Genomic DNA, 22,114 nt, shown 5'->3' on the forward strand with positions numbered 1-22,114 from the left:
ATCCCTTTATAACTGGCTCTATTAAAATAACGCACAGTGAGAATGCATTAGCATTTTTAAGAATTCCACTTGATTTAAACTCTTATGTATTTATGTCAAGTCATATGTGTGTTTGTGTGTTTTAACAATTGTCACATTGAGTCTGCAATTTTTGAAAATCCGCGAAAGAGCTTCGTTTGCATGTGGACAATCTAGAAAAAAAAATTGCAGGGGGATCCGATGCATTTTTTAATTATTTCTATCGGTCTGTTTTAATTTATTAATCATTCCTCCTTCTATTTCATAATTCCCTTAAGGCTTTCACGGGATTAAATATATTCATTTGTACGATTCCATCGTCTTTTAATTAACAAGAGATATTTTGTCCTTTTTTTAAATGGCCCCTTTCTGACTATCCTTATGTGCGCGTGCACGCGCATTCCCCCGCTGCACCGGCAGGCCCGGTCAACGTGAGCACGGCGGCCCAGCTGGTGGCTCCGGCCGCGGTGGTGCGAGGCACCCTGTCCATCACCTCCTCCGAGCTCTACTTCGAGGTGGACGAGGACGAGCCGACCTTCAAGACCCTCGAGCCAAAGGTAAACCGGAATCTTTTCGAGCGCTTTTTCTTTTGAAACAAAGTTGCAGGCGCGCGCATTACATGGTGCTACTCGCATTTACATAATTTAATGACAATACTGTTGTTTTAATAATTAAAAGTAAAACGAGAGAGCAAAAATAGTCGCGCTGGAGCTGATTAAAAAAAGAATTAATAGATGGCATGACTTGAATTTGAAATGCTACTTTTGTGGAGCTACAGGTGGCTCCTTTTCGTTCCTCTGTGGTTTCAAATATATTTTGAGGGTTATACATTAGCAATGCCGAACTTGAGTAAAATAATAATGGATTCATCTGAATGTTGCTCACACGTGGCATAGGAACGTTTGAAATAAATCAGTGGGAGGATTTTAACGTCTGCAAACAGGGAGCGTGCATTCATGCACGTTTCATTTTTTGGACATTTCACTGCGCCAGAAATGAGTGAATTTAAATGCATTCGTGCTTTTCTGCAACCCCCCCCCCAAAAATAAATTTAAGTCACGCCACGAGGCCTAAATTGTACACTTGCAACATTTTATTAACATTTCTTCCCCCCCTCCCCCCCAACCCCACCAAAAGAAAACCACCTTGGCACGATGCTTTCATTGCATTTTTTAAATAAAAGTTCCTTCACTTGGTGAGAACATTTAAAAAGGAAAACAAATACCTTCTCGTCCTTTTCCTTCTTCAGCTCCAAAACCCCCAAACTGTCTTTTTTTTTTTTTTTAACATCACGGTCGAGTCGCAAAACAAAACAAAAAAAATACGAGCCGGGAGTTTGCGTGGTTTTTTTTTTTCTTTCTTTTATAATTTGTCCAAGCTCTTGGCATTGGTAAGGATCTCCCTGGCCAGCCTCCACGTCTGCTTGGCGGCCGCCTCCAGAGCCGAGTGCGGCTTGCCCTGAAAGAGGTCCAGGTTAGGCAGGAAGTAGTGCGGGCAGCGTCGGCATTGCAGGCAGGAGATGAGCTGCAGCAGGATTCCGTTGAGCCGGTCTCCCAGGCACGCCTCGTCCCAGTCGGCCTCGCGCGGGTGCTTCTCGCACTCGTACAGCAGCAGCGTCTTCATGTGGTAGCTGTTGAGCGGCTGGCCGGGCAGCTCCAGGTGGCGGTCGCGCAGGGTCTTGAGCACCGACAGGCACTTCTTGCGGCAGCCGGCCATCAGCAGCCGGTTCTCGGCCTCGCTGAACTGCAGCACCCAGGCGTCGCTCTCGGCCGAGCTCTGCTTGCCGGTGAGCGAGTAGCACTCCTTGGAGAGCAGGTTGAAGCCCTCCGCTTTGACTTCGGCCACGCGGTTGGGGCCCGGCCAGGGAATGTGCGCCGCCGGCCACTGCGCCGCGCTGCGCGGCCAGATGCCCGTGCACTTGAAGGCCGGCGTGATCTGCACCACGTAGCGCTCGCGGATGCGCAGCCGCACCTCGCTGGTGTCCGCCACCATCTTGACCACGTCGCGGTAGCTGCACTTGTCCACCGCCTGCGCCACCAGCGTCTGGAAGCGCGAGCGGATCTTGCGCGCCGACAGGTAGCCCGAGGCGGTGATGAACTCCACCCACAGCGACATGCTGCGCTTGCGGCCGTCGCTCAGCTTGAGCACGGCGCAGCCGGGCAGCGAGCCGTCGTCCACGAAGTTGAACACGCCCATCTGGTTGAGGTAGAGCACCACCTCGAACTCGTTGGGCGACGTGACCTCCATGCCCTCGTAGCGCGCGTCGATCTCGCTCAGCGAGCTGATGAAGCGCGGCTCCTGCACCTCCACCTCCTTCAGCACGTCCGAGACCACCTTGCACACCTCGCGGATGGTCTTGGCGATGGCGGCCTTGCGCGCCTGGCACCGCTCGCCGTGGTACTTGTTGAGCTGGTACACCAGCTTGGCCTGGGTGGCGATCATGTTGGGGCACAGGTCCGGGCCGTACGCCGGGGAGTCGCAATAGGCTGACGGATCCAACGCTTACCGGTGGGGTGGGTGGGGGGAACACAAAACGCAGCTCCAAAAAAAAAAAAAAAAATTATATAGCCCAAACCCAAAAAGTTCTTACTCCTGCTTCTCGGCTCTACAAAGTCCGACCTGGACGCTGCGGCTCGCTCATGGTCCTGCCCGTCCGCCTCGGCGCACTTTTATGAATGGCGCACCGGAGCGAGAGTGAAGGAGGTCCGGCTTGCTCCTCCGGCAAGAGTGAAGGCTGCCCGGCCGCGCGCAGCCAATCAGCGGCTGCCGAAGCGGCTGGAGGGGGGCGCGCGACAGAAAGAGAGAGAGAGAGCGCGAGAGAGAGCGATTGATACACGCACACACACACTACATAAACGCGAGTGGTCCACGCATGCACCTTTACGCATTGGTGTCCCACCTCCCAAAAAAAAAAAAAAGGAGGTTAGCGATCTTTTTTTTTTTATATACCCTATATTAATAAAAACGCTGGCGCAGGACAGCAAAAAGATATAAGTGTAATTTTGCTGTGGCTTTATATAAAAGCAAAAACGTTTGTCTGACTTTTAGTCACGTATTAGCAATTTAAAAAAAAAATATGGAATGTGATTGCTCCCCAAAAATATTTAGCCTGTCCATCCAAGCACCCCCATAATGAACACTGAAATACAGTAGCATAGAAGGCCCAAGTGTTCATCAAAAACGAGGCTTGGTTTTAATTTAAAAAAAATAAACTAAATTAAAAACTAAATTGGCATGGAAATGTTTAAACGTAAAAAAAAAACAGTCCTGAATTGAACATGTTTTAAATAGACTACAAACTTAATTCTAATATCTTTGGTTGTATATTTAAAATTTTATTCTGATTTAATTTTGATTTTTTTTTTCCACTTACATCTGAGTACTCTAAGAACCCATTAAACATAAACAAAAACCCTAAATTGATTTCTACACATTTACTTTTACCAACTATTTGCATTTCAAATTTGATTTGCGATGATGATTTGTGACGCTTTATAAAGAAAGTAGCGGCGCTACCTCGCCGGGAGAGACTTCCCTCCAACAATTTGACGAAAACCACGCAATTATTCCGATTGAACAATTCAATATAGGTCAAGAGCCAACAGCTGCCCTTCTGTTTTTGCCGTGTGGAAAATGTCATTATGAGCTTTCGCAGCCTACAACGCTGACGATGGCAGTCGAGGGGGGAAAAAAATATACCGTAATGTTATGCTTTCTTTATTTTCACGTGCTTATTTTTTTGACAACGCATGACTGCGTTTGCTGACCAGATCTAAGAATAGCGGCGAGATGAAGCAAAGCATCGCGGGCCAGCTGTGAGAGCGCTTTCTCCGCTTAAAGCCGCAGAAATGTCAGAAAAAAAGCCAAAGATTAATTAGCTCTCTTTTGCTACACACACTCTGCACTTCATCAGGTTTTTTTTTATTCAAATCATGCCGTAAGGCTCCAGGCAGTGGAAGAGCATTTACTTTTATGCCGGGCAGCCAAACCGTCTTTTCTACGGCTATCGTCACAATTTCTGAGACCACATAAGATGGTGTCTCTTGGCGATAATTTTAACTCCATTCTTGTTCAGAGTAGCGACTCGGTGTCCTAATGTGGTGTTGGACGGTAAAATGGAGGATTATGGATACTCTTGGGGGGGGGGGGGGGGGGGGGGATCGCGTGGGTGTGCGACTGTTTATTATCTCGCACGGCGCTCCGGAGGAATAAATCGACGCAGGGTGGAGAGGAAGTGTCCAAATATTATGAAGGACACGCTAACTGTAGCTTCGCGTAATATATGATGACACAAAGCCGGGGGGCTTCTATAAAGACATAACGGATCTGTTCTGGTCCCCGTTGGCTTTCGCCGCTAGTCCCGATATGCTACGTGTGCGATCTGTCTGCATTGGAAAAACAATGAAAGAAGTAATAAGGTTGATCTAAAATATCCTAGCGCGAAAAAATATGTTAAAATCTGTTTTTAATTTTTTTTTTTTAAAGTATTTTTGCCATGTCTCCATTTTGCACTCCATTTCCCCCCCCCCCCCAGGTGGTCATCAAGCTACCGTGTATACATTTGCGATGACTAGAACCTCCTCCAAGGCCAGATTTGTTCCCAAAACATACACAAGATATCATCTAGAGAACATCGTGTTAGTGTTATGACTACAATTATGTGGGGGGGTAACCCACCCCACCCCCCCTTCGCTCCCATGAGCAACGAATACAAACGCATCAGATATGTAAACAGACATCCTCGCCGCCAAGTGTTAGCGATGTTCCTTCTCTCGTGGCAGCTGCTCGCTCCCAAAAAGAAAAATCATCGCAGGCGACTAATTGGCGGACGGCGGCGAAGCATCTGCTCGGCAGAGAGATGCTTGAGTGTGTGTGTGCGCGTTCAGCAGCGGCAGCACTCTCGGCGTTTTCAACGCCAGGCATCAATATTGCATGTGTTGTTGCAGAGCCGGGCTTTGAGCTTTCTAATACCGACTGAATGAGGAAGTGAGGACGGGCGGCCCAACGTTTTGTCAAGATATTCTGTATGATGTAAACGCTGATTGAAGTTCGGGCGGGGGGGGCTTTTAAATTTTAATTTCATCCAAAATGTTTTTACTTGCAAGGAATAAAACGACCGAGACAATACAAAAAGTGTTTCATGCAAAAACGACAAACCGTCCATTTTTTTTGTCTTCTTCTACAACCCTGCCAGTGTTGTACATTTCCTTGAAGGTCAGCATCCAGTGAGAAGGGCCCCCCCCATTGAGAAGACATTGCTAAGCCTAATTAGCGGGGCGGTGACGGCTACCCGGGGTAAGCCGCTCCGTCTGGATTGATGCTCGCTCGCTCGGAGAAAATCAGCCGAGTGTTTCGGAAAAGGAGCGAGCCGATCGTTACCCGAAAGCGGGAGCGCTCTTCCCCTCGGTGACCCCTCCCCCCACCCGCCCCGCGGCTGCCAATCACAAAGAGGCATGGGCTCTGAGCGAGCAGCCTATTGATTTTCCAGTTAGCGCCTAAGTAGTTTGTGCTATCGGGCTAACGGACAGGCCGCGCAGGTACGTCATTATCAATGAGCCTGAGGTAACTCTCTCTCGCTCGCTCTCTCAACTGAAATGAAGCATTGCTTGTATTATGCCCCCCCCCCCCCCCCCCTCCCCAAGTTGCAGGCTGTGCAATTCAAAAGTTGCATTGACCACATTGCTGTCGATTAGAATTCAATTAATTCTTCAGCCCTTTAGTGTAGGCACGGTGTTTTTTTTGTTCTTTATTTTCTCCAGCTCCAAAAGTAGACAAATAAAAATCACTTGACCGAGCCGTAAGCAGGCAGGACAGTCCACGTGAAGGCGATTGTGCACGAAGGCCTTCTTCTCTTCGTGGCCATCTTGCCACCTAATGAGAACTAATGTCTCCCTTCGAGTGCTTCACCCGTAAACAGCTTTGACTCGACTCGGTTTGCGACCGCACGTTCAAATTCTAACCACCAAGCCCCCACCCCCCCTCCCCCCGCCCACTCTTTGCTCGCACCTGAGCCAAGCCCCTCCATCATGCCTTGTCTCTGGGCTTGACTGGGACGGTGCCCCCCCCACCCCCCTTTTTTGATTGATCCCCTCGCTCCATCATTTATTCCCCTCGGCTGCCGTCGACACCCCGTGTCAAAGGCGACACCGCCGCCTGATGGATGGGCCGTCTCGCGGATGCCAGCGCGCCTGGTAAGCCGCTGATATTACAATCAGCACCTGTGTACCTGCTGTTCACTCACTATCGGATCCGGGTCAGCGGGAATTGAAAGATCGATTGTCCGGGCCGAGGCGTACGCCGGCGTGGAATTGTAAATGGACTTGAGACGGGCAAGCATCTGCATACTTAACGCCGGGAAGCCTCATGAATCCAAGTTTGATTTTTGGCCATGTTTGCCGGTTTTAGATTTGTGGCAAAAGGAACACGCCTCAGTTGCCATTAGGGTTAATGATCCATGCCGTCTGCTTGAAACGGGGCATCCGTTGGGTTGTCACGGCACATTACACAGCCACCCCGAGACTCGGTCGTAGCAAACGCAAACAACACCAATAATAATTTGTTCATGCAGTTTAATATTTCAAATTTTAAAGAGTCGTTTCAAAAATTTGATTCATTACAGCAAGTCGTCCAGGTCCTGAAGCGGCGTAGCAGCCCCGGACCATTATCACTGTTTAACTGTTGACATTGTTTCTTTTATCAAATGCTGTTTTTTTTTTTTTTTTTTATGCCATATGTAGCGAGCTGCAGAATCTTCCCAAACAGTTAAACTTTTCTCTTCAGAATATTTTTCAAAACGTTTTGTGAAACGCATGCTCTATTCGGCATGACAACCGCAGGGCAGTTGAACTTTAGATGTCCATTATATATAAATTTAAGTCCTACTCTTTGCCCGGTCTTTCAAAAGCCCACTTTGGATACCCAGCCTGAAATTCCCTGAGAGGGGTCTCCTTTTCACCCCGCACCAATTTAAGCCAAGCACAATAGTGGGATTAGGAAAGAATTTACTCCGGCGCAGGCAGCTTTTGACGCCAAGCTGTCACCAAATCGCCACAAAAATGTCAAATTGACGGCCGCTGTTTGCTTCCGTGCATTCTGAAGCGCTCCTCGATTTTTTTAAGATATCAGCGCAAAGCAAATAAATGTGTTGGATCCATTTTATAGATTTAAAAAATAAAAGCTTTATTTAATCTTAAAAAAATGAAAAATACATGATGTACATTATAAAAATAATTCAGAAAAGAATACAAAGGAAATTATGTGAAACAGCAAACCATAAAAATATGTAAATTATTATTCTTGATGAGTTTATTCCAAATTGAATTAGTTAATTTTGAAAGTCTGGATCATCTCACTGACCTTTTTGCCTCACGGCTGAATAATTTTTAATACACACTCCTTCTATCAATTAACCCCTAAGAGTGCTGCAGCGTTTTCCTAAATCCACTTTTTTTTTTTCTTTTCGGGTCACTTCAAAAAGGCTAAGCAGCCGAGGAAGAGAAAGGGCAGTAGAAAAGGCTAACCAGTTAGCAAACAGTGAAAAGAGGCTTTAATCCTTAATAGGCTAAATTCAGACTAAGTGGCCCCTAAGACGCTTTCAAAAGGGACTTTTCAGACCCGGCGTTTGGGGACTTGAATGCTTTGAGGCCTTTTTTTTTTTTTTTTTGTCGGGGGGGGGGTGAGGCTGTGCTTCAGAATGACGCTGACTGCACGCTGGGCTTGTTTATTTTCCTTTCATTCTCCTCTTAAATCGCACACCACCGCAGCCTTTTTACTCCAGTTTATTTTTTCTTGCCCGCTGCTAGTTTGTTTGACTTCCCTTGAGGGGAAAGGAACTTTTCTTCTTTTTTTTTTTTTTGTGTATGTGCGAGTGGTGATTACATCCTGAATTAGTCGCGTCGCCGGAACAATTGTGTCCGTCAGTCGTCGGTAAACAGCAGCCGTCTTTTCGACGCTTGTCATGTAATTGCCGTCATCAAAAAGCGTTTGGAGAATGGGGCGCTGATTTGATTTGATGGAAACATACAAGAGAAAATGAATTTGATACTGTGTGTGAATTTTAATGTGGTTTTGTACAATTCAGAATTCTGTAAAAAAAAGAAAAAACGGCATTGTGATGCCATTTTTAGTGGCTAGCATGCGAGACAAAATGGCCGCCTCGAGCTGGATAATAACAGGTGGATTTTTCATAGTTATCAAACGTCGGGAAACATAAAACATTTTAGGCCTTTTTGATTAGAGTTCACCTGTAAAGTCAATTCCGTAAATTTCTTTCTAAATCGTAAACAGTTGAGAAAATGAGCAGATGATTGCGTCACGCTCCACCGGATCAAGCCACGGAGACACGATGGCTGCTGGATAAGCAGCCAAGTGTGAAAGTCCGGTCATGTGGCTGCGGGTTTTTCCTCATTAGCCGCTATTGTTTTTGCCTTGGCACCTTCCTTCTCTCCTTAACGCCATCCTTGTGCTTATGCAATCCAGCCTCCACTATTCCTTTTCGCCTCCCCTGCCTATCACTCAATCTCAAAATCAAAATCCGTCTTAATTGGCTCCAGAGGGCCGGAGGAGGCTTTTTGTGTCAACGCTGACGAGGGTCCCGATTGGTCGGCGGGCTCAGACAGCCAACAGACCCCCTTGTTAGAGAGTCGGGTCGGCGAGGGGCTTTTGCTGGCTCGTTAGTACGATGAACTCATTGGCTGACGAGCCGGCTGACAAGGCCTGGCTTGCCTGCGTGCGGGGATACGACGAGACCTGAACGATTTTTAAACGAATCTAATTGCTCCCCCCTCACTATTGCGATTTACAGCGCGATTACATCGCTAATCTTTTGGGTAGCTACACAAGAGATGCTAACCAAATACACAGTCCAAACTTAGCTATAAAAGTTCAAATCAGCAATATTTTGTCACCGTGAGCACGTGTATGAATTTAAAGCATCTTTTGCTTGATTAAAAAGCAATTTGCGACCCTCAACGAGTATTAGTTTTTTTTTTTTTCTCCATTCTTTTATGAATTTTCTCTGCGCTCGGTCCTCTCTCCCCGCTTTGCTGTTTTGATGTTGATGGATCACCTCTCTTCCTCCCGCTCATTAATTTCATCACCTTATCTCCCACACAGCACTTGATTCCACCCAAAAAAAAAAAAGGTAATGATAAGTCCCTCATCCATTATCCTTTAACCGAGGCAGCCGCGCGGAAACACTTAATAACAGGCAACAAATTGAACTTCAATCACCTCATTTCCCCCCCCCCTCCCCCCCTCATGCCTCCATCCAATAGACGCTCCGAGTTATTCGCCACTTTTACATATTTGTGTGTTGACCTTACAACGCCGCCGCTAAAACAGATCGTTGCGCTAATTAGCGCCGTCGTCGTCATATCAGCCCCAAAACACGCTCGTGGAGGCTAGCCTACAACCACTTTGTCATTTCCGAATTCCAAAAACAAAATGGCGGCTTGAAAAAAGGCATCGGAAGGTTCCAGCGTGGCGTGCTTGGTGCTTTCCATTTCCACAGCCCCCTTCCTTCCTTCATGTGTCCCTCTTCATTCTTCAGCCTTTTGGGCGTCTGACAGTGACAAACGACAGCGGCGCAGAAATGAGCAGCCGCCACGGCAGCTTCGCCCCGGCAGGCCGCTCCAAACAGGTTGAAATAGGCGCGCAGACCTTGGCAATCAGCGGCGTTCCTTTGTTTTCTCTCTGCGGCGTGACGCCTTCAAATTGATCTGCCGGCGCAGCCGACCCGAATGCGCCGTTTCGCTCGGAATGAAACGTCGATAGACGTGTGCCCCGCCGAGACTTGATTTGGTTTTGACCTTCATTTCAATTTCTTCTTTACAAATGCTCTCTATCGTGGTTCTTAGTCAAAACTCTTACGTGTGTTTCGAAACAGGAATTTTTTTTAATGGTCAAATAGAAAGCAGATAATTTATAAATATTTGTTAAAGGCTTAACAACAGCTGCATTATTTTTTTATTATTATTTTATTTATTTTATTATTATTATTTATTATTATTTTATATTGCATGATTGATATGGAATCGAAAAATCATCTGGTGAGGAGCATTTTTTTGTGTATTTTGTATTGTGCTTTATTTAAGACCTTCACTGTAAAAATGGATCTTTGACGTCTATAGCCGTCCATGGCAGTGAACGAGTTAAAAAATGAGTGATCCGTTTCTAGCCTAACTATTTATCACTGGATGTGTAATAATTCCCGCACGGACAGTAACCTCCACGCCGTATCCATTTATCCCGGACGTGGTCACATTACGGCGCCGATAGTTTGTCAGGCTGCTTGTCACTCGCTCCGCTTTTTCATCTGCAAAGTAAAAAGATGAAGACCCCGGGGTGGGGGGGGGGGGGGGGGGGGCGATTTAAGGGGACATTGAGATTGTGTGAGTGTCACATGCTGGTAAAATATATTTGTCGGACTCCATCAGTTGCACGCATCTTCTTGACACGGGAGAAAAAAAAAAAATCAAATTTATTTCTGTGTCTAGATTGATTGACTCTTCCCTTGGAAATAATTTTAGGTTCAGGTCAAAGCGCGACGGGTGCGAGCGTAACAATTTCTGATGTGCTGTCAACCCGGCTGACTCGACCCCCTCCTCGCTGTTGCTAATTCCAGCATTTAGACGTGCTACTCCTCTACTTAGCGCTGCTTTGTTAACAAGGTCTTTTTGCTTCAAAGGTTTCCGCAACAGTAAAAAAAAAAGATTCGCCGTCACGAAACGCTTCTTCTCCTCCAGCGTTATTATTCATCGCACATATTTAAATGCGAGGCTGGCGGTTGAGTTGAGAGGAGCTCATTAGAAGGCTGGCCGAGGCGGAGGGGACCAGCTGAGGACAGCCACCGCTTGGGCTTGCTCTCCGAGGAATACGAGAGACTCGCTTCAAAGTCTCTGGAGTTCAATTAAATGTGGATTAGTGGCTGGGACAAGCTGACCGAGACAGAAACAGCAGCTTCTCTCTGCCCTATTCATACTCTCCTCCCAGAAAATATCAATATAATGCTTTTTTTTGGACATAAAAGAAACACTGTCAAGAGGCGCTTTGAGATACGAGCGACCCGACTTACAAGTTTGTCTCGTATCAATATGCCGATTGTCGTGGTTATCGTATTTCCTTCTACCACGCAGGTGTTCCTTGTTCTTCAGCCGCCATAAGTCACCTCTCAGCGTGCTAAATAGCTGCCATTTTAGCGCTAAAGGAATCCCTTTTTCATGGAGGCTGATCAATAAAAGACATTAATCGTGCTCCCCGGGCTGGAAGGTGAAAAATGAACTGGCGTGACCCTTCTGCTAGCTTCGGGTTGCCGAGGAATATTTATTTTGACTTTGGGATACAATTGTAAAGATGTCTTGTATTTCTATTTATTTATTTTATTTATTTTATTTATTTTATTTATTTTATTATTTATTTGATTTATTTGATTATTTATTTTATTTTGATTTATTTTGTTGCAGATTTTGGCGTACACCGAAGGTCTTCACGGCAAATGGCTGTTCACGGAGATCCGGGCCATCTTCTCCAGACGTTACCTCTTGCAGAACACGGCCCTGGAGATCTTCATGGCCAACAGAAGTAAGGTGGCGACATGCTACAGTGGTACCTCGACTCCCAAGCTGAATTGGTTCCCTGATAATGTGCAAAAACTCTAATTACACGTAACTCAAATCAAGTGTATGCATTGAAATGAATGGGAATGCTGTTAATCCATTCCAGCCCTCAAAACACACCAACAGAAAAATAGAAGGGTCGCTCACATTGACCCAGCAAACGAGAAGGTCGATTGGGGCATTCACAAGTCGAGGTGCCGCTGTATTCATTTAAACATGGGGAACGTTGAATAACGCAATATTTCATCGAATCTCACCACAGCCGCCGTTATGTTCAACTTTCCCGATGCCGCCACCGCCAAGAAGGTGGTCCACAGTCTTCCCCGCGTGGGCCTCGGCACCAACTTTGGCCTCCCGCAAACCAGGTTAGACCTCCATCAATTCCATTTTTTTAAGTTTGTGTCCATTCAGTTTTATTTTTAAATCTCATAGTATGACTAATATTTACACAATATATTCTAGTACAAAATAATAGTTATTATTTATTTTATTTATTTTATTTAATAATTTTTAATTTTTAAAAATGATCACAATGTTGACTAAAACAAAAAAAAAATTAAACTAAAAAAAACATTCAACACTTTTTTTTGTATCTTGCTGTGCCTTTTTTAAACCACAACATATGGCGCAGGAAAGAAAAAAAAAAAAGTTATTGACACATTCACGCTGCGTAATTATTCAATGAACAAGAGTGCATCGAGTGATGATTGAGTGTGCTCGTGGTAGTCGTAGTAATGTGTGTGCGTGCGTGTGTGTGTTCAAGTCCATTAATCAGGTTAGTTTGCAGACCGAGCCGGGTCACTTTGCCTCATTGACCTTCGACAGCCGCTCTCGAGGCACATTCACATGGGCAATATTGCTTCCATTGCATCCTCTTTTCAACATATGCAAAACTAATTATGAAAAAAAGTAAGCTGGAATATCCATGATTCCTTGATTATAAAATAAAAAAAAAGGTCTGCTACAAACAGGTCCATATTTTCACTTTTAAGAAGCCCTAATGACAGTAATCACCGTGTTGACAGTGATTAATTCCATCATTCCCCTTTGTTTTAATTGGATTGGGACTCATTTGTTTTTGTCCTGCCACATGTAGTAGTTGTGCACACTGCAGTTTTGTGTTGTTGTGTGTGTACGTCAGTAAGTGTGCGCCTTCGGACAAATTTATTGCGTATTTGTCTTGAACTAGTGAAGCTCTGCATATTTCTCACATGATGGCAAATAGAGCTTGCCAGCTTGTTAGCATTGCTTAGCATGTTAGCTACCATGTCAATATTTTTTAGCACAAATTTCCCTTGTTTTATTTTTCAGGCGTATCTCCCTGGCCACACCAAAGCAGCTTTTCAAGGCCTCCAACATGACTCAACGATGGCAACGTCGCGAGATCTCCAATTTCGAGTACCTCATCTTCCTCAACACCATCTCCGGTAAGGACGTGTCCCAGTTCGCCTTTTATCCCTCGGTCCTCATCTTCCCGTCTTCCACCAGGACGGACCTACAACGATCTGAACCAGTACCCCGTCTTCCCCTGGATCATCACCAACTATGAAGCAGATCAACTGGACCTGACTCTGCCGAGCAACTTTCGAGATCTGTCCAAGGTACTTAAAGGAATTAATTGTTTGAACGCGTCATCACGTCCACCCTGCGCTACGGCTAAATCGGCGGACGCCTTCGCCACATTCCTCGCTTTCAATCTGCCCCTCCTTTCTCTTCATCTTCGACTCGAGCCTTTGCATGATTCCGTTCTGCGGCGTCACATTACCCGGCAGAGTCTGAAATGTGACAAAACAACGGCACTCGAGCCGAGTGGTAATAGATGTGTATGACTTGTGTTTTATTCATGCTGTTGACATACATGTGGTATCAGTGTAGGATCGCTGGAGCGTAGCAGACTGCCATGTGTGCAAAAGGCCAACGTAGCCCCCCCCCCCTCAATCAAGCCTCCCCCCCACACACACACTTTTGCAGTCATGTGCTCCTCCGTGTTACCTTTTTATCGTTGTTACATTTCAAAGCGTTTCAATTTTTATTTTTTGGTTATACTAAAACACACACATGAAAATAGAAGAAATCCATCCATCCATAATCATCAACTCAGATTACATGACATTAAAGTTAGATACACGTTTTAGGAATAAAAGTTTGGGATTTAACACTTAGGCCTATTACGCTACTGTACCTACCGTGCAGCGGTTTTGTCTAGAAAACGAATTATGTGACAGGCGCCTCCCGCCGTGACATTGAGAAGCCAAAGTGGCGTGAACGCGCTCCTCCACACGTCACGCCATGTCATCGTCCGCCGGCGTAAAAGAGGCCACACGCAATTTATGCCCCCCCTCGCCTGCCGTGACCCCGGGGGGCTTTCTTATCATAAACTCTAACCTCCAGCTGACATCAAACGCTGCCCCCCCCTCCTCCTCGAGATAACGTTGTAGTCTCGATAAGCGCGCTGGAACTGACTTCATGTGTATATATATTTTTTTTTTGGGTGATGGCGTTGTAACAGAAGTAGCGAAGCGTTATCGAGCGCAGCGGACTTCTCGTAGCCGTGTAGGCTAATGGCGTATTGATTTTTGAGCCATGCGTGGCCCATATGTTTATCCCCCAGGCGCCTCCCCTACAACCATTTTCACCGTTGCAAAAACAGAAAACACGTTAAAAAGATTCTGAAGAACCCCCCACCCTGAATTACGTCAGCCATTTTGTTTGAAGTGATGTCACAAGGTCACATAGTTTGGAGAAGAATATTTTTTGACGTGTTGTGTTTTCCGCTTCATTCGTTCATAATAATCCCAGTCTTTAATTTGATTCATGTGGCCTTGAAAAATTATCAAATAATCCTCTTTTTGAACAATCTGAATAAAATAAAAAGCAATTTACGGTCTGCAAACTTTCCACTGTGCCGCATTGTGGACACTCCCGGGAATCGTTTCTTCCTTTTAATTACCCCAACTAATTCTTTCCGGATTAATCCGAGATGAATTCGCAGATGTTTGTCTCATTACGGCTGCGGTGTGTTAGCATGCTAACTCTCCGCTCTAATTAGAACCTTGCTATTGGCTCGTTTATCTGAACCTCTCGTCTCGGTCCCGGTGACATATTGGGCCAATTTGTAGCCCGCGGAATCCGCTGTCCGCCCCTCGCCAAGCACCTCGTCGTACTGTAAGTGCCCCCCCCCCCCACCCTCCCCCGCTATAATTTACAGCATTAACGACGTCAAGCCGACCCGTGCACGTGCACTTGCGCGATGTCGCCGCGGCGCTTTCACTATTTCTTATTTTATATGCCTCCTTCAAGCCTTTTCTTTTTTTAATGAGTCGGCTGTTATTAGGGTTATAAATCAGAGCAATGGCTGTGATGTATAATTCACCATGTGTACTCACCCCTTACCCCGGCGGACCCCCACCCCCCGAGGAAGCCGCAGTGTATCACTGTCAACTCGGAGCTGCACGGCACTGCGTAAATCCACGCAAACACACACTCGGGCACATTTCATATTGTCGTGTATTGTTATTGCCACTGTGGCTATTGTCATCACTTTCAAGAAAAACAAAATATATAATAGAAATTGCAGATATAAGAAAGAAAAATCTGTAGTTTTAGCGCAGGTTGCCGCTGCTCCCCGCCGGAGACGGAAAAAATAAATAAGGGATAGATTTTTACCAAACATTGCACCAACAACACGCCCCATCACATCCGCACACAGCAAGTAGCCCAAGCGCAAAATCAATACTCCCGATCCGGCGCGAGTCTCCCAGTGACAGGCGGCCTATGATATGAAAGAGATGCCATTGATCCACACCTCGCCAGACCCTCATCCTCAAAAGGCCATCATTCCATTAGCATCGATCCGCTATGTTTGTGTGCATGTGATGGATTAAGGCGGCGGCCGGGAAAATGAGGCGCGACCGGCAGAGGACTAATAAAAATCGAAGCGTCCTGAAAGTGATTTCTATAAATGGGGATTTAAATAACAGCCTCCAGACAAAAAGCTGCTGCTTATTCTCAGACTGATGTCAACTTAATATGACTTCATCATTTTCCGGGGTTACTCAAATGCTATTATTCAGCCATTAATGCAAAGTAATATTGAAATCCCTCCGCAGCCCATCGGCGCTCTGAACCCCAAGCGGGCCGCCTTCTTTTCCGACCGCTACGATTCGTGGGACGACGACCAGGTACCGAAGTTCCACTACGGCACGCATTACTCCACCTCCAGCTTCACCCTCATGTGGCTGCTGCGCATGGTAAGTGGCAAACTTAAAAACAAGCAGCTAAAAAAAAACCAAAAGAATGCTAAGTGTGTTAGCTAAATGCTAGCTGTGTATTGCACATTGTGTAGTAGAACCACATAATTTTGTCTGCTAGCTTAATGCTAACATACGTTGCAAAGCACATTAGACGGGTTAGCCAAACTAGCATCCATGTTTTGGTCATTATGCGCCTTGAAACTTTATTTGAGCAAACAGCAGCAACACATGAACTGACAGCATAAAGGAAAAAAACTCTGCATATATTGTTTATCCATTTTGGATGGAAGCAAAACAACCAAAATACCAAGCATTATTATTCCAAACCACCAAGCAAAAATATATCATGAAAATCTAATATATAAAAATAGTTTATTCTCATTTATTGTTGCTCATTTAATAGATCGGCTGTCCTCAAAGACCCCCGCACTGCAATCAAACAAGGCTTCTGGTTGAGATTATTTTTTAAGAGACTCAGTGCACACTGCAATATTGTCTCTGTTGAGTGGATGCCATCAATCTGGCCATACTGCCCTCCAGGGATCGGGAGGTTACTAAGTTTTTTTTTTTTTTTTTGCCTCCTCTACCCCCCTTTTGTATGTTATTGCGCCACTAGCTCACCATTGTCAGCGAGTCCCAGAAGGGCCGCAGCATTGATCCACGAGCATCATTAGCCGGCTTATGCTTAGGCCGCTTTACCGCTTGAGCCTGGTGTTAAAACTCTCCAATGCCTATTAATGTCCCACACGTGACCCTCTCATATATTGTCCAAATTATTTGTTAGCATAGCGGTTGGCGGGGGCGGCGGCGGCGGTCTTCAGGTATATGGCGGGCGTTTCACTTGGGGGTCTCGGGCCAGCGAGAGCACGATTGATCTGCCCTAACAAGATTATACATGATTAGAAATGCATCAGTGGCATGGCTTTATTGGCTTTGGAGGCTCACTGGGGTTACTCGCCCCCTCCCACCCCTCAACCCAATGATTGTTAGCCACAATATGACTCAATGCATCTGCAAAAATTGTAATATTGGCTGCAATAGGCCTGCAGAGGTTATTTAAATATTATTAATTTTTTTGTAATCCACAGGAGCCCTTTACCACGTTCTTCCTCAACTTCCAAGGAGGCAAGTTCGACCACGCCGATCGCACCTTCTCATCGGTGTCCCGCGCCTGGAGGAACTGCCAGAGAGACACGTCGGATGTCAAGGTACACCAACAAACAAGCGAGCCATGCAGTGATGAGAAAAAAATTCAGAAGGCGAAATCACAGTGCCATTCCGGAAGGTTCCGCTGCACCCTATGAACAATATTCCGATAGACACGGAAGAGCGGCAGCGCAAAAGAGGAATCGCGATGGCCAGTCACTTGCAATTACTATCCCGTGGCAATGAAAGCTTCCCGGTCCTGCGATCAAAGCCAAAGACTAATCCTCATCTGTCTCCCATTCAGCCGGGCTATAACCTGGACTTCAATCTTCCCCAGCGCCCCCCCCTCTCTCTCCAAATCTCTGCTGCGCTGTTGGATTTGCCCCCCAAAACAGCCCGGGTCGACTTTGCACACTTTTAACTGCTCCCCTAAAACATTTACAGTCCGACATTGCATGTCAAAGCAAGCTCAGGGTCTCTTGGCACCGGGTCACCGAATCGGGGGGCCGGTGGGGCGTCGAGGGGTTTTGACGCTTGATTGCGCTCGAGTAACCCCCCCCCCTCCTTCTCCTCCTTCACCCCGGCGATAAAACATGTGGATCGCGTTACAGCGTAGTTGGCCGACGCTTGATTGCGAAAGCGGCCGTTTTTGCTCCCGCCGTCCAGACCCGTCAAAGCGGATCAGAGCGACGGGGCTCAAAGTCACATCAAAACAACAAGCCAATCTGGACCGCATCACAACATAAGACGATCGGCCAATCAAAATCCGATATCTCCACATAGTTTGTTTTTCTTTTAATATGAAACCCAAACAATTTTATTTTTTTGAATAACTACAAAAAAAAGCGAAATCGTCGCTCTCCAATATTTTTTTTTTCCCCAATAAAAGCGAAACCAGCTTCCATTAAACGTCTTCAACTTAAGCTGGATCGAACCAAGAGCACCAAACGTTTTCTTTTTCTTTTCAATACACGTCCGCCGTCTTTTTCCACTCGGACACACCCATTCACTCCCGACGCAAAAGAGGAATTAGCAAAGAGACATTTCAATTTAGCTTGCCAAGTATACCTTTTAGCTTTAGCGTTCGAGCCATTCATGGAAGCCCAACGTCCCTCCCAGAGGCCAAAAAGCTCCAGTGTGTTATTTCTTCTCTTAAAAAAAGAGAGAGAGAAAGAGAAGGGGGCGATAATAGGCTACAACACCCCGATTGAATGCGTCTCTAGCCTGGGTGACGCTAGCATGACCCCCCAATCCCTTGACCCCTCGCCTCAGCCTAGAGGCATCAGAGAAACCTGCAACAGTGGTTGGAGGGGGGGGGTGCTTGGGGCAGTGACCCATGACAGGACAGGATTGGGGATCAGAGGGGCTGGCCTCTGACCAGGGGCCACTGCACATTACGCTGCGTGCGAGGCAGCCCTCCGGCCTTTTCTGCTCTACGTGTGTGTAGCACTTTTTACAGCAGCCCCCCGGGCTCGTTAAGGGGGGGGGCTTTTTTAGTCTGGGGTCGTCTTCTCGCGCAGTGAAGTCATTTCACAAGTGAGAGGAAGCCGTCGTGTTGTTTTTAGAGCCCTTGTGTTTGCTTGCTCGTTTGATGAGCTCTTTGCACTACATCGACATTTGTTTGTGTTGCTTGGAAGTCTCGCTGCCGCTTTTTGGAAGCCCAAAGTACGAGCGAGAGTTCTTTCCTGTTTGGCAGGCATCGTCTCACGTTTCCTAATTTTGTCTCCAGTGATTTTCTAAAAATTCACAAATATGTAGTTATCTAAACACTTTTTTTCCTCTCTAAAAATTGAAATCATTTTCGTGTTTGTATAACAGTTTTTTCCAAAAATTGAAATGAATTTTTTTATCATGTTTGTGTCAGGTTTTTTTTTGTTCTGATGTGACCGCTATGTCTGACGTAGCATCGCCTTAAAACTAGCTTAGCTATTCCAACACAATAAAAGCAAAATGTAAACTATTTTAACGTTCACAGTTTACCGCATAGTTGTGTATAACTTCCACCTTAATCATCCACTTGTTTACACGTCGGGGTACGTCGCGGCGTCTTAATTGAAGACGCATGGGCTCTAACAATAACACCAGCTCGGAACCCCGAGGGCGGCTTTGTCTGCGTTTGTTTACGCTCATTATGCTACAAGTTCCGCTTTGTTAGCGTTTGGGAAGGGCTCGCGTATTGCTGTCATAACCCGATTGCGTCTCGCCGTCGTACATGTGTTGTTTGCGACGGCAAATAAAACAATCCTTTTTTTTGTTCCCGGCGCAGGAGCTGATTCCAGAGTTCTACTACCTCCCTGAGATGTTCGTCAACACCAACTCGTACAACCTGGGAGTGATGGAAGACGGCACGGCGGTGTCGGACGTGGAGCTGCCCCCCTGGGCCAAGACCCCCGAGGAGTTTGTGCGCCTCAATCGGCAGGTAAGCCTCGGCGAGGAACGTAATTAGAATGAATTCAATGGTAACTCAAAACGACATTGTTATTTCCTGACGGGCTACATTGTGGGTACTTCAGCCTTCTCAGTGTCTGCGGCCACTGGGACCTGCTAACCAGCCGGTTAATATGACCAGACCCCAATCATTAATCATGCAATGTCTTTTTTTTTTTCTCGGGGGAGGGGGGTGTCCATCTGCATGCTTTTTGTGTTGTATTTTTTTCATGCCTCAAAGCGCTTGCACGGTACTAAAACTCGGACCCTCGTAGTATTGTTTGAGGGACCCTCGATGATGATAGCCCGGTTTTTAATACTTGAAAGAAAGGCCAAATGATGGCAGAGGATGAGGTCGAGGTACGGCTGCGTGGGTGGACAGCCTCGGCGGCGGTGACGGATCGCTGGCATTTGAGGGTGTCAGCTGGCACAGTCGCGAGAGGGATGAGCGTGGCACTGAGGAGAGACGCAAGAGTGAAGGACTTAATGGGCTCTTTGGTTCACTTTGGCTGCCAGGCGCGCTAATGGCCTCACCGCAACAAGGATTTAGTCACACACGCATATACACACTCCAGTTCGCCGTCTTCCACTCGCGGTTATGAGCCCGAGATGATTAACAGCTAATTAAGGTCCAATCTGGAGAGGCCATTAAAAGGCTCTCAGAGTAAAGGATTGCGCGGAGTGTCGTCGTCGCCGTCGCGGGCCATGCCAAACGGCAGCTTGTTTTTGTAGCCGCGAGAGCTTCTCGCCGGGTAATAAAAGTAATCCAACGTAAGTTATGACCGCTGGAACGGATACGCTGCGCATGTCTCTTGTTATTCTTCTGTATGGAAACACACAGCAGCTAAGCGGCCATTGTTGCCTTAACAGGAGCCCCCACGCTAGCAGGGAATGCTAACGGCTAGCATTGAGATTTGAACTTCAACCTTTAAGCAACCGCAAAGTATTTGTTTACGTTCTGTTTTGTTATTACTCCATGTTTGATATAGTTAAACTAGCAGGCTAAAGGGAATGCTAACGGCTAGCATCGAGATTTGAACTTTAACCTTTAAGCAACCAAAAACTGTTTACGTTCTGTTTTGTTATTACTCCATGTTTGATATAGTTAAACTAGCAGGCTAAAGGGAATGCTAACGGCTAGCGTCGAGATTTGAACTTTAAGCAACCACAAACATTCTGTTTTGTTATTACTTCACGTTTGATCAAGTTTAAGTGGGGAAAGATCATTTAAGTATGTGTTTGTAATCTATTTCTGGGTCATTTAAACCAGACACCGATTGATAATAATTCAAAACATATTCCCAGGGTAAAAGAAGTCTTACCATTCCTGTCAAAAATAGTCAAACTCTACACGTCCCAAATTTGCCGCTCCCTCGTTCATATTTGGCCACATTGTGCTCTTGTCCCGGTGCTGACAGACCAACAAACCGCACACAGGGTACAAATACGCAAGGGTATTCCATTATAAGTTGCGCGCTTTGTAAATCATGCCTTGCGTCTTCAGAAGGAGAACCTTTTGCTGGTGTTGAAGGGTCAAGACAAGTGAGTGATGGCTCTGACGCTGAGGAGCTTCCCCTCATCTGTTCGTGCGCTTTCCTATCTTCTGAATTCATCTCATGCTTGGAATGATGTTTCTCCTTTTGGGGGGAATTCGGTGCAACTCACAGCTGTTGAAACCGCAAAGACCGTTCTGAAGCGTCACTGGACGCATGTCCTATTAATATGACGCAAAGCACATTTCCAAAATGGCAGCCCTGTCCCACCATCAAGTTCTCACTCGTTGTCGACGTGAGCGTGAAAGGTTGTCTGTGATTGACTGGAAACCAATCCAGGTTGGAGTTTGATGTACATTTACTGTCAACTCTAACTATGAAGGGGAAAAAAAAAGATTACACTGTGTAAGTGGGCCTATTTTTTTTCCACAGAAAGTGAAAGTAGCTCCCGCATTTCTTCCCACACTTCCCAGCGGCGGCCATCCATAATGAAGCGTCATGTGACATCTGTTTACGTTGCTCCTTTATCCAAGCTTGCGCATAAATGTCAGTTTCTCGGCGCTCCCCACGTGTGCGCTGAGGTAAACCACCGCAAGACGTACTTATGCGCTGACGGAGTGAGTGAGTGTCAGTAGCCCTCCCCGTTAGCTTCACGCTAATCGCCACAGCGCGATGGGAACGGGCCGGCGTGGCGAGGCGCCGGCCGTGCTCTGGCTAATGTCAGACGGCGCTCGCCGGAGGAGGATCGTCCGACGGCAGGGGAGGACATGTTTACTGCCTTTTACGAGCCCCCCGCCTCCCCCTTCCCGATATTTCACTCGTTTTCTGCGGTGACATCACGGAGGGAGAGCCTGAGAAATGCGCTGATCTACTGCCGCTGACATGCCGGCTCGCTAATGTTGTCCTTCTCTTCAATCCTCCCGGATAAACTCCTTTCTTCTCTTACGTCTTTGTCCTTATCTGGACGTCTGTTCAACGGACAAGTCGTGTTAGTGGCTTCTGTTGAACTTTTTAGTCCGTCAAGAACGTCAAAGGTGAAAGCTAAGCAGTAGCTGGAGTGTTAGCACAGTTTAGCGACAGATAATAGAAGTTTGGAAAAGGGAAAATATGATTTTGCAATTTTGGTTATGCTGCCTCCATGAGATCATAACTCTCTTCCAAA

The 22,114-nt window shown here is 46.4% G+C and overlaps 3 protein-coding genes across 8 annotated transcripts in view; 1 reads left to right on the top strand and 2 right to left on the bottom strand.

Annotated features, from left to right (window-relative positions):
• The window catches only part of tma16 (translation machinery associated 16 homolog), a 240,789-nt gene that overhangs the window by 142,945 nt on the left and 75,730 nt on the right, over positions 1-22,114 (bottom strand). The gene's annotated exons all lie outside the window — the stretch shown is intronic.
• lrba (LPS-responsive vesicle trafficking, beach and anchor containing) overlaps positions 1-22,114 on the top strand; it is a 95,194-nt gene that overhangs the window by 52,556 nt on the left and 20,524 nt on the right. For all 6 annotated transcript variants that reach the window (XM_049720214.1, XM_049720213.2, XM_049720218.2 and 3 more), the window contains 8 exons: positions 439-575; positions 11,481-11,598; positions 11,896-11,998; positions 12,945-13,060; positions 13,122-13,234; positions 15,743-15,883; positions 16,975-17,094; positions 19,299-19,451. In XM_049720214.1, the coding sequence (XP_049576171.1) occupies positions 439-575; positions 11,481-11,598; positions 11,896-11,998; positions 12,945-13,060; positions 13,122-13,234; positions 15,743-15,883; positions 16,975-17,094; positions 19,299-19,451 (1,001 nt within the window). The remainder of the gene's footprint in view (positions 1-438; positions 576-11,480; positions 11,599-11,895; positions 11,999-12,944; positions 13,061-13,121; positions 13,235-15,742; positions 15,884-16,974; positions 17,095-19,298; positions 19,452-22,114) is intronic.
• Positions 1,128-2,711, bottom strand: mab21l2 (mab-21-like 2). The gene has a single exon (XM_049720245.2). It carries the CDS (start codon positions 2,458-2,460, stop codon positions 1,381-1,383), a length of 1,080 nt encoding a protein of 359 aa, XP_049576202.1. The 5' UTR covers positions 2,461-2,711; the 3' UTR covers positions 1,128-1,380.

Source organism: Syngnathus scovelli, chromosome 5 (assembly GCF_024217435.2).
Source record: "Syngnathus scovelli strain Florida chromosome 5, RoL_Ssco_1.2, whole genome shotgun sequence".
NCBI lineage: Eukaryota > Metazoa > Chordata > Actinopteri > Syngnathiformes > Syngnathidae > Syngnathus > Syngnathus scovelli.

Excerpts from the sequence above, each read along its gene's own strand:
- mab21l2 (XM_049720245.2), bottom strand. The coding sequence starts at position 2,460 with ATGATCGCCACCCAGGCCAAGCTGGTGTACCAGCTCAACAAGTACCAC.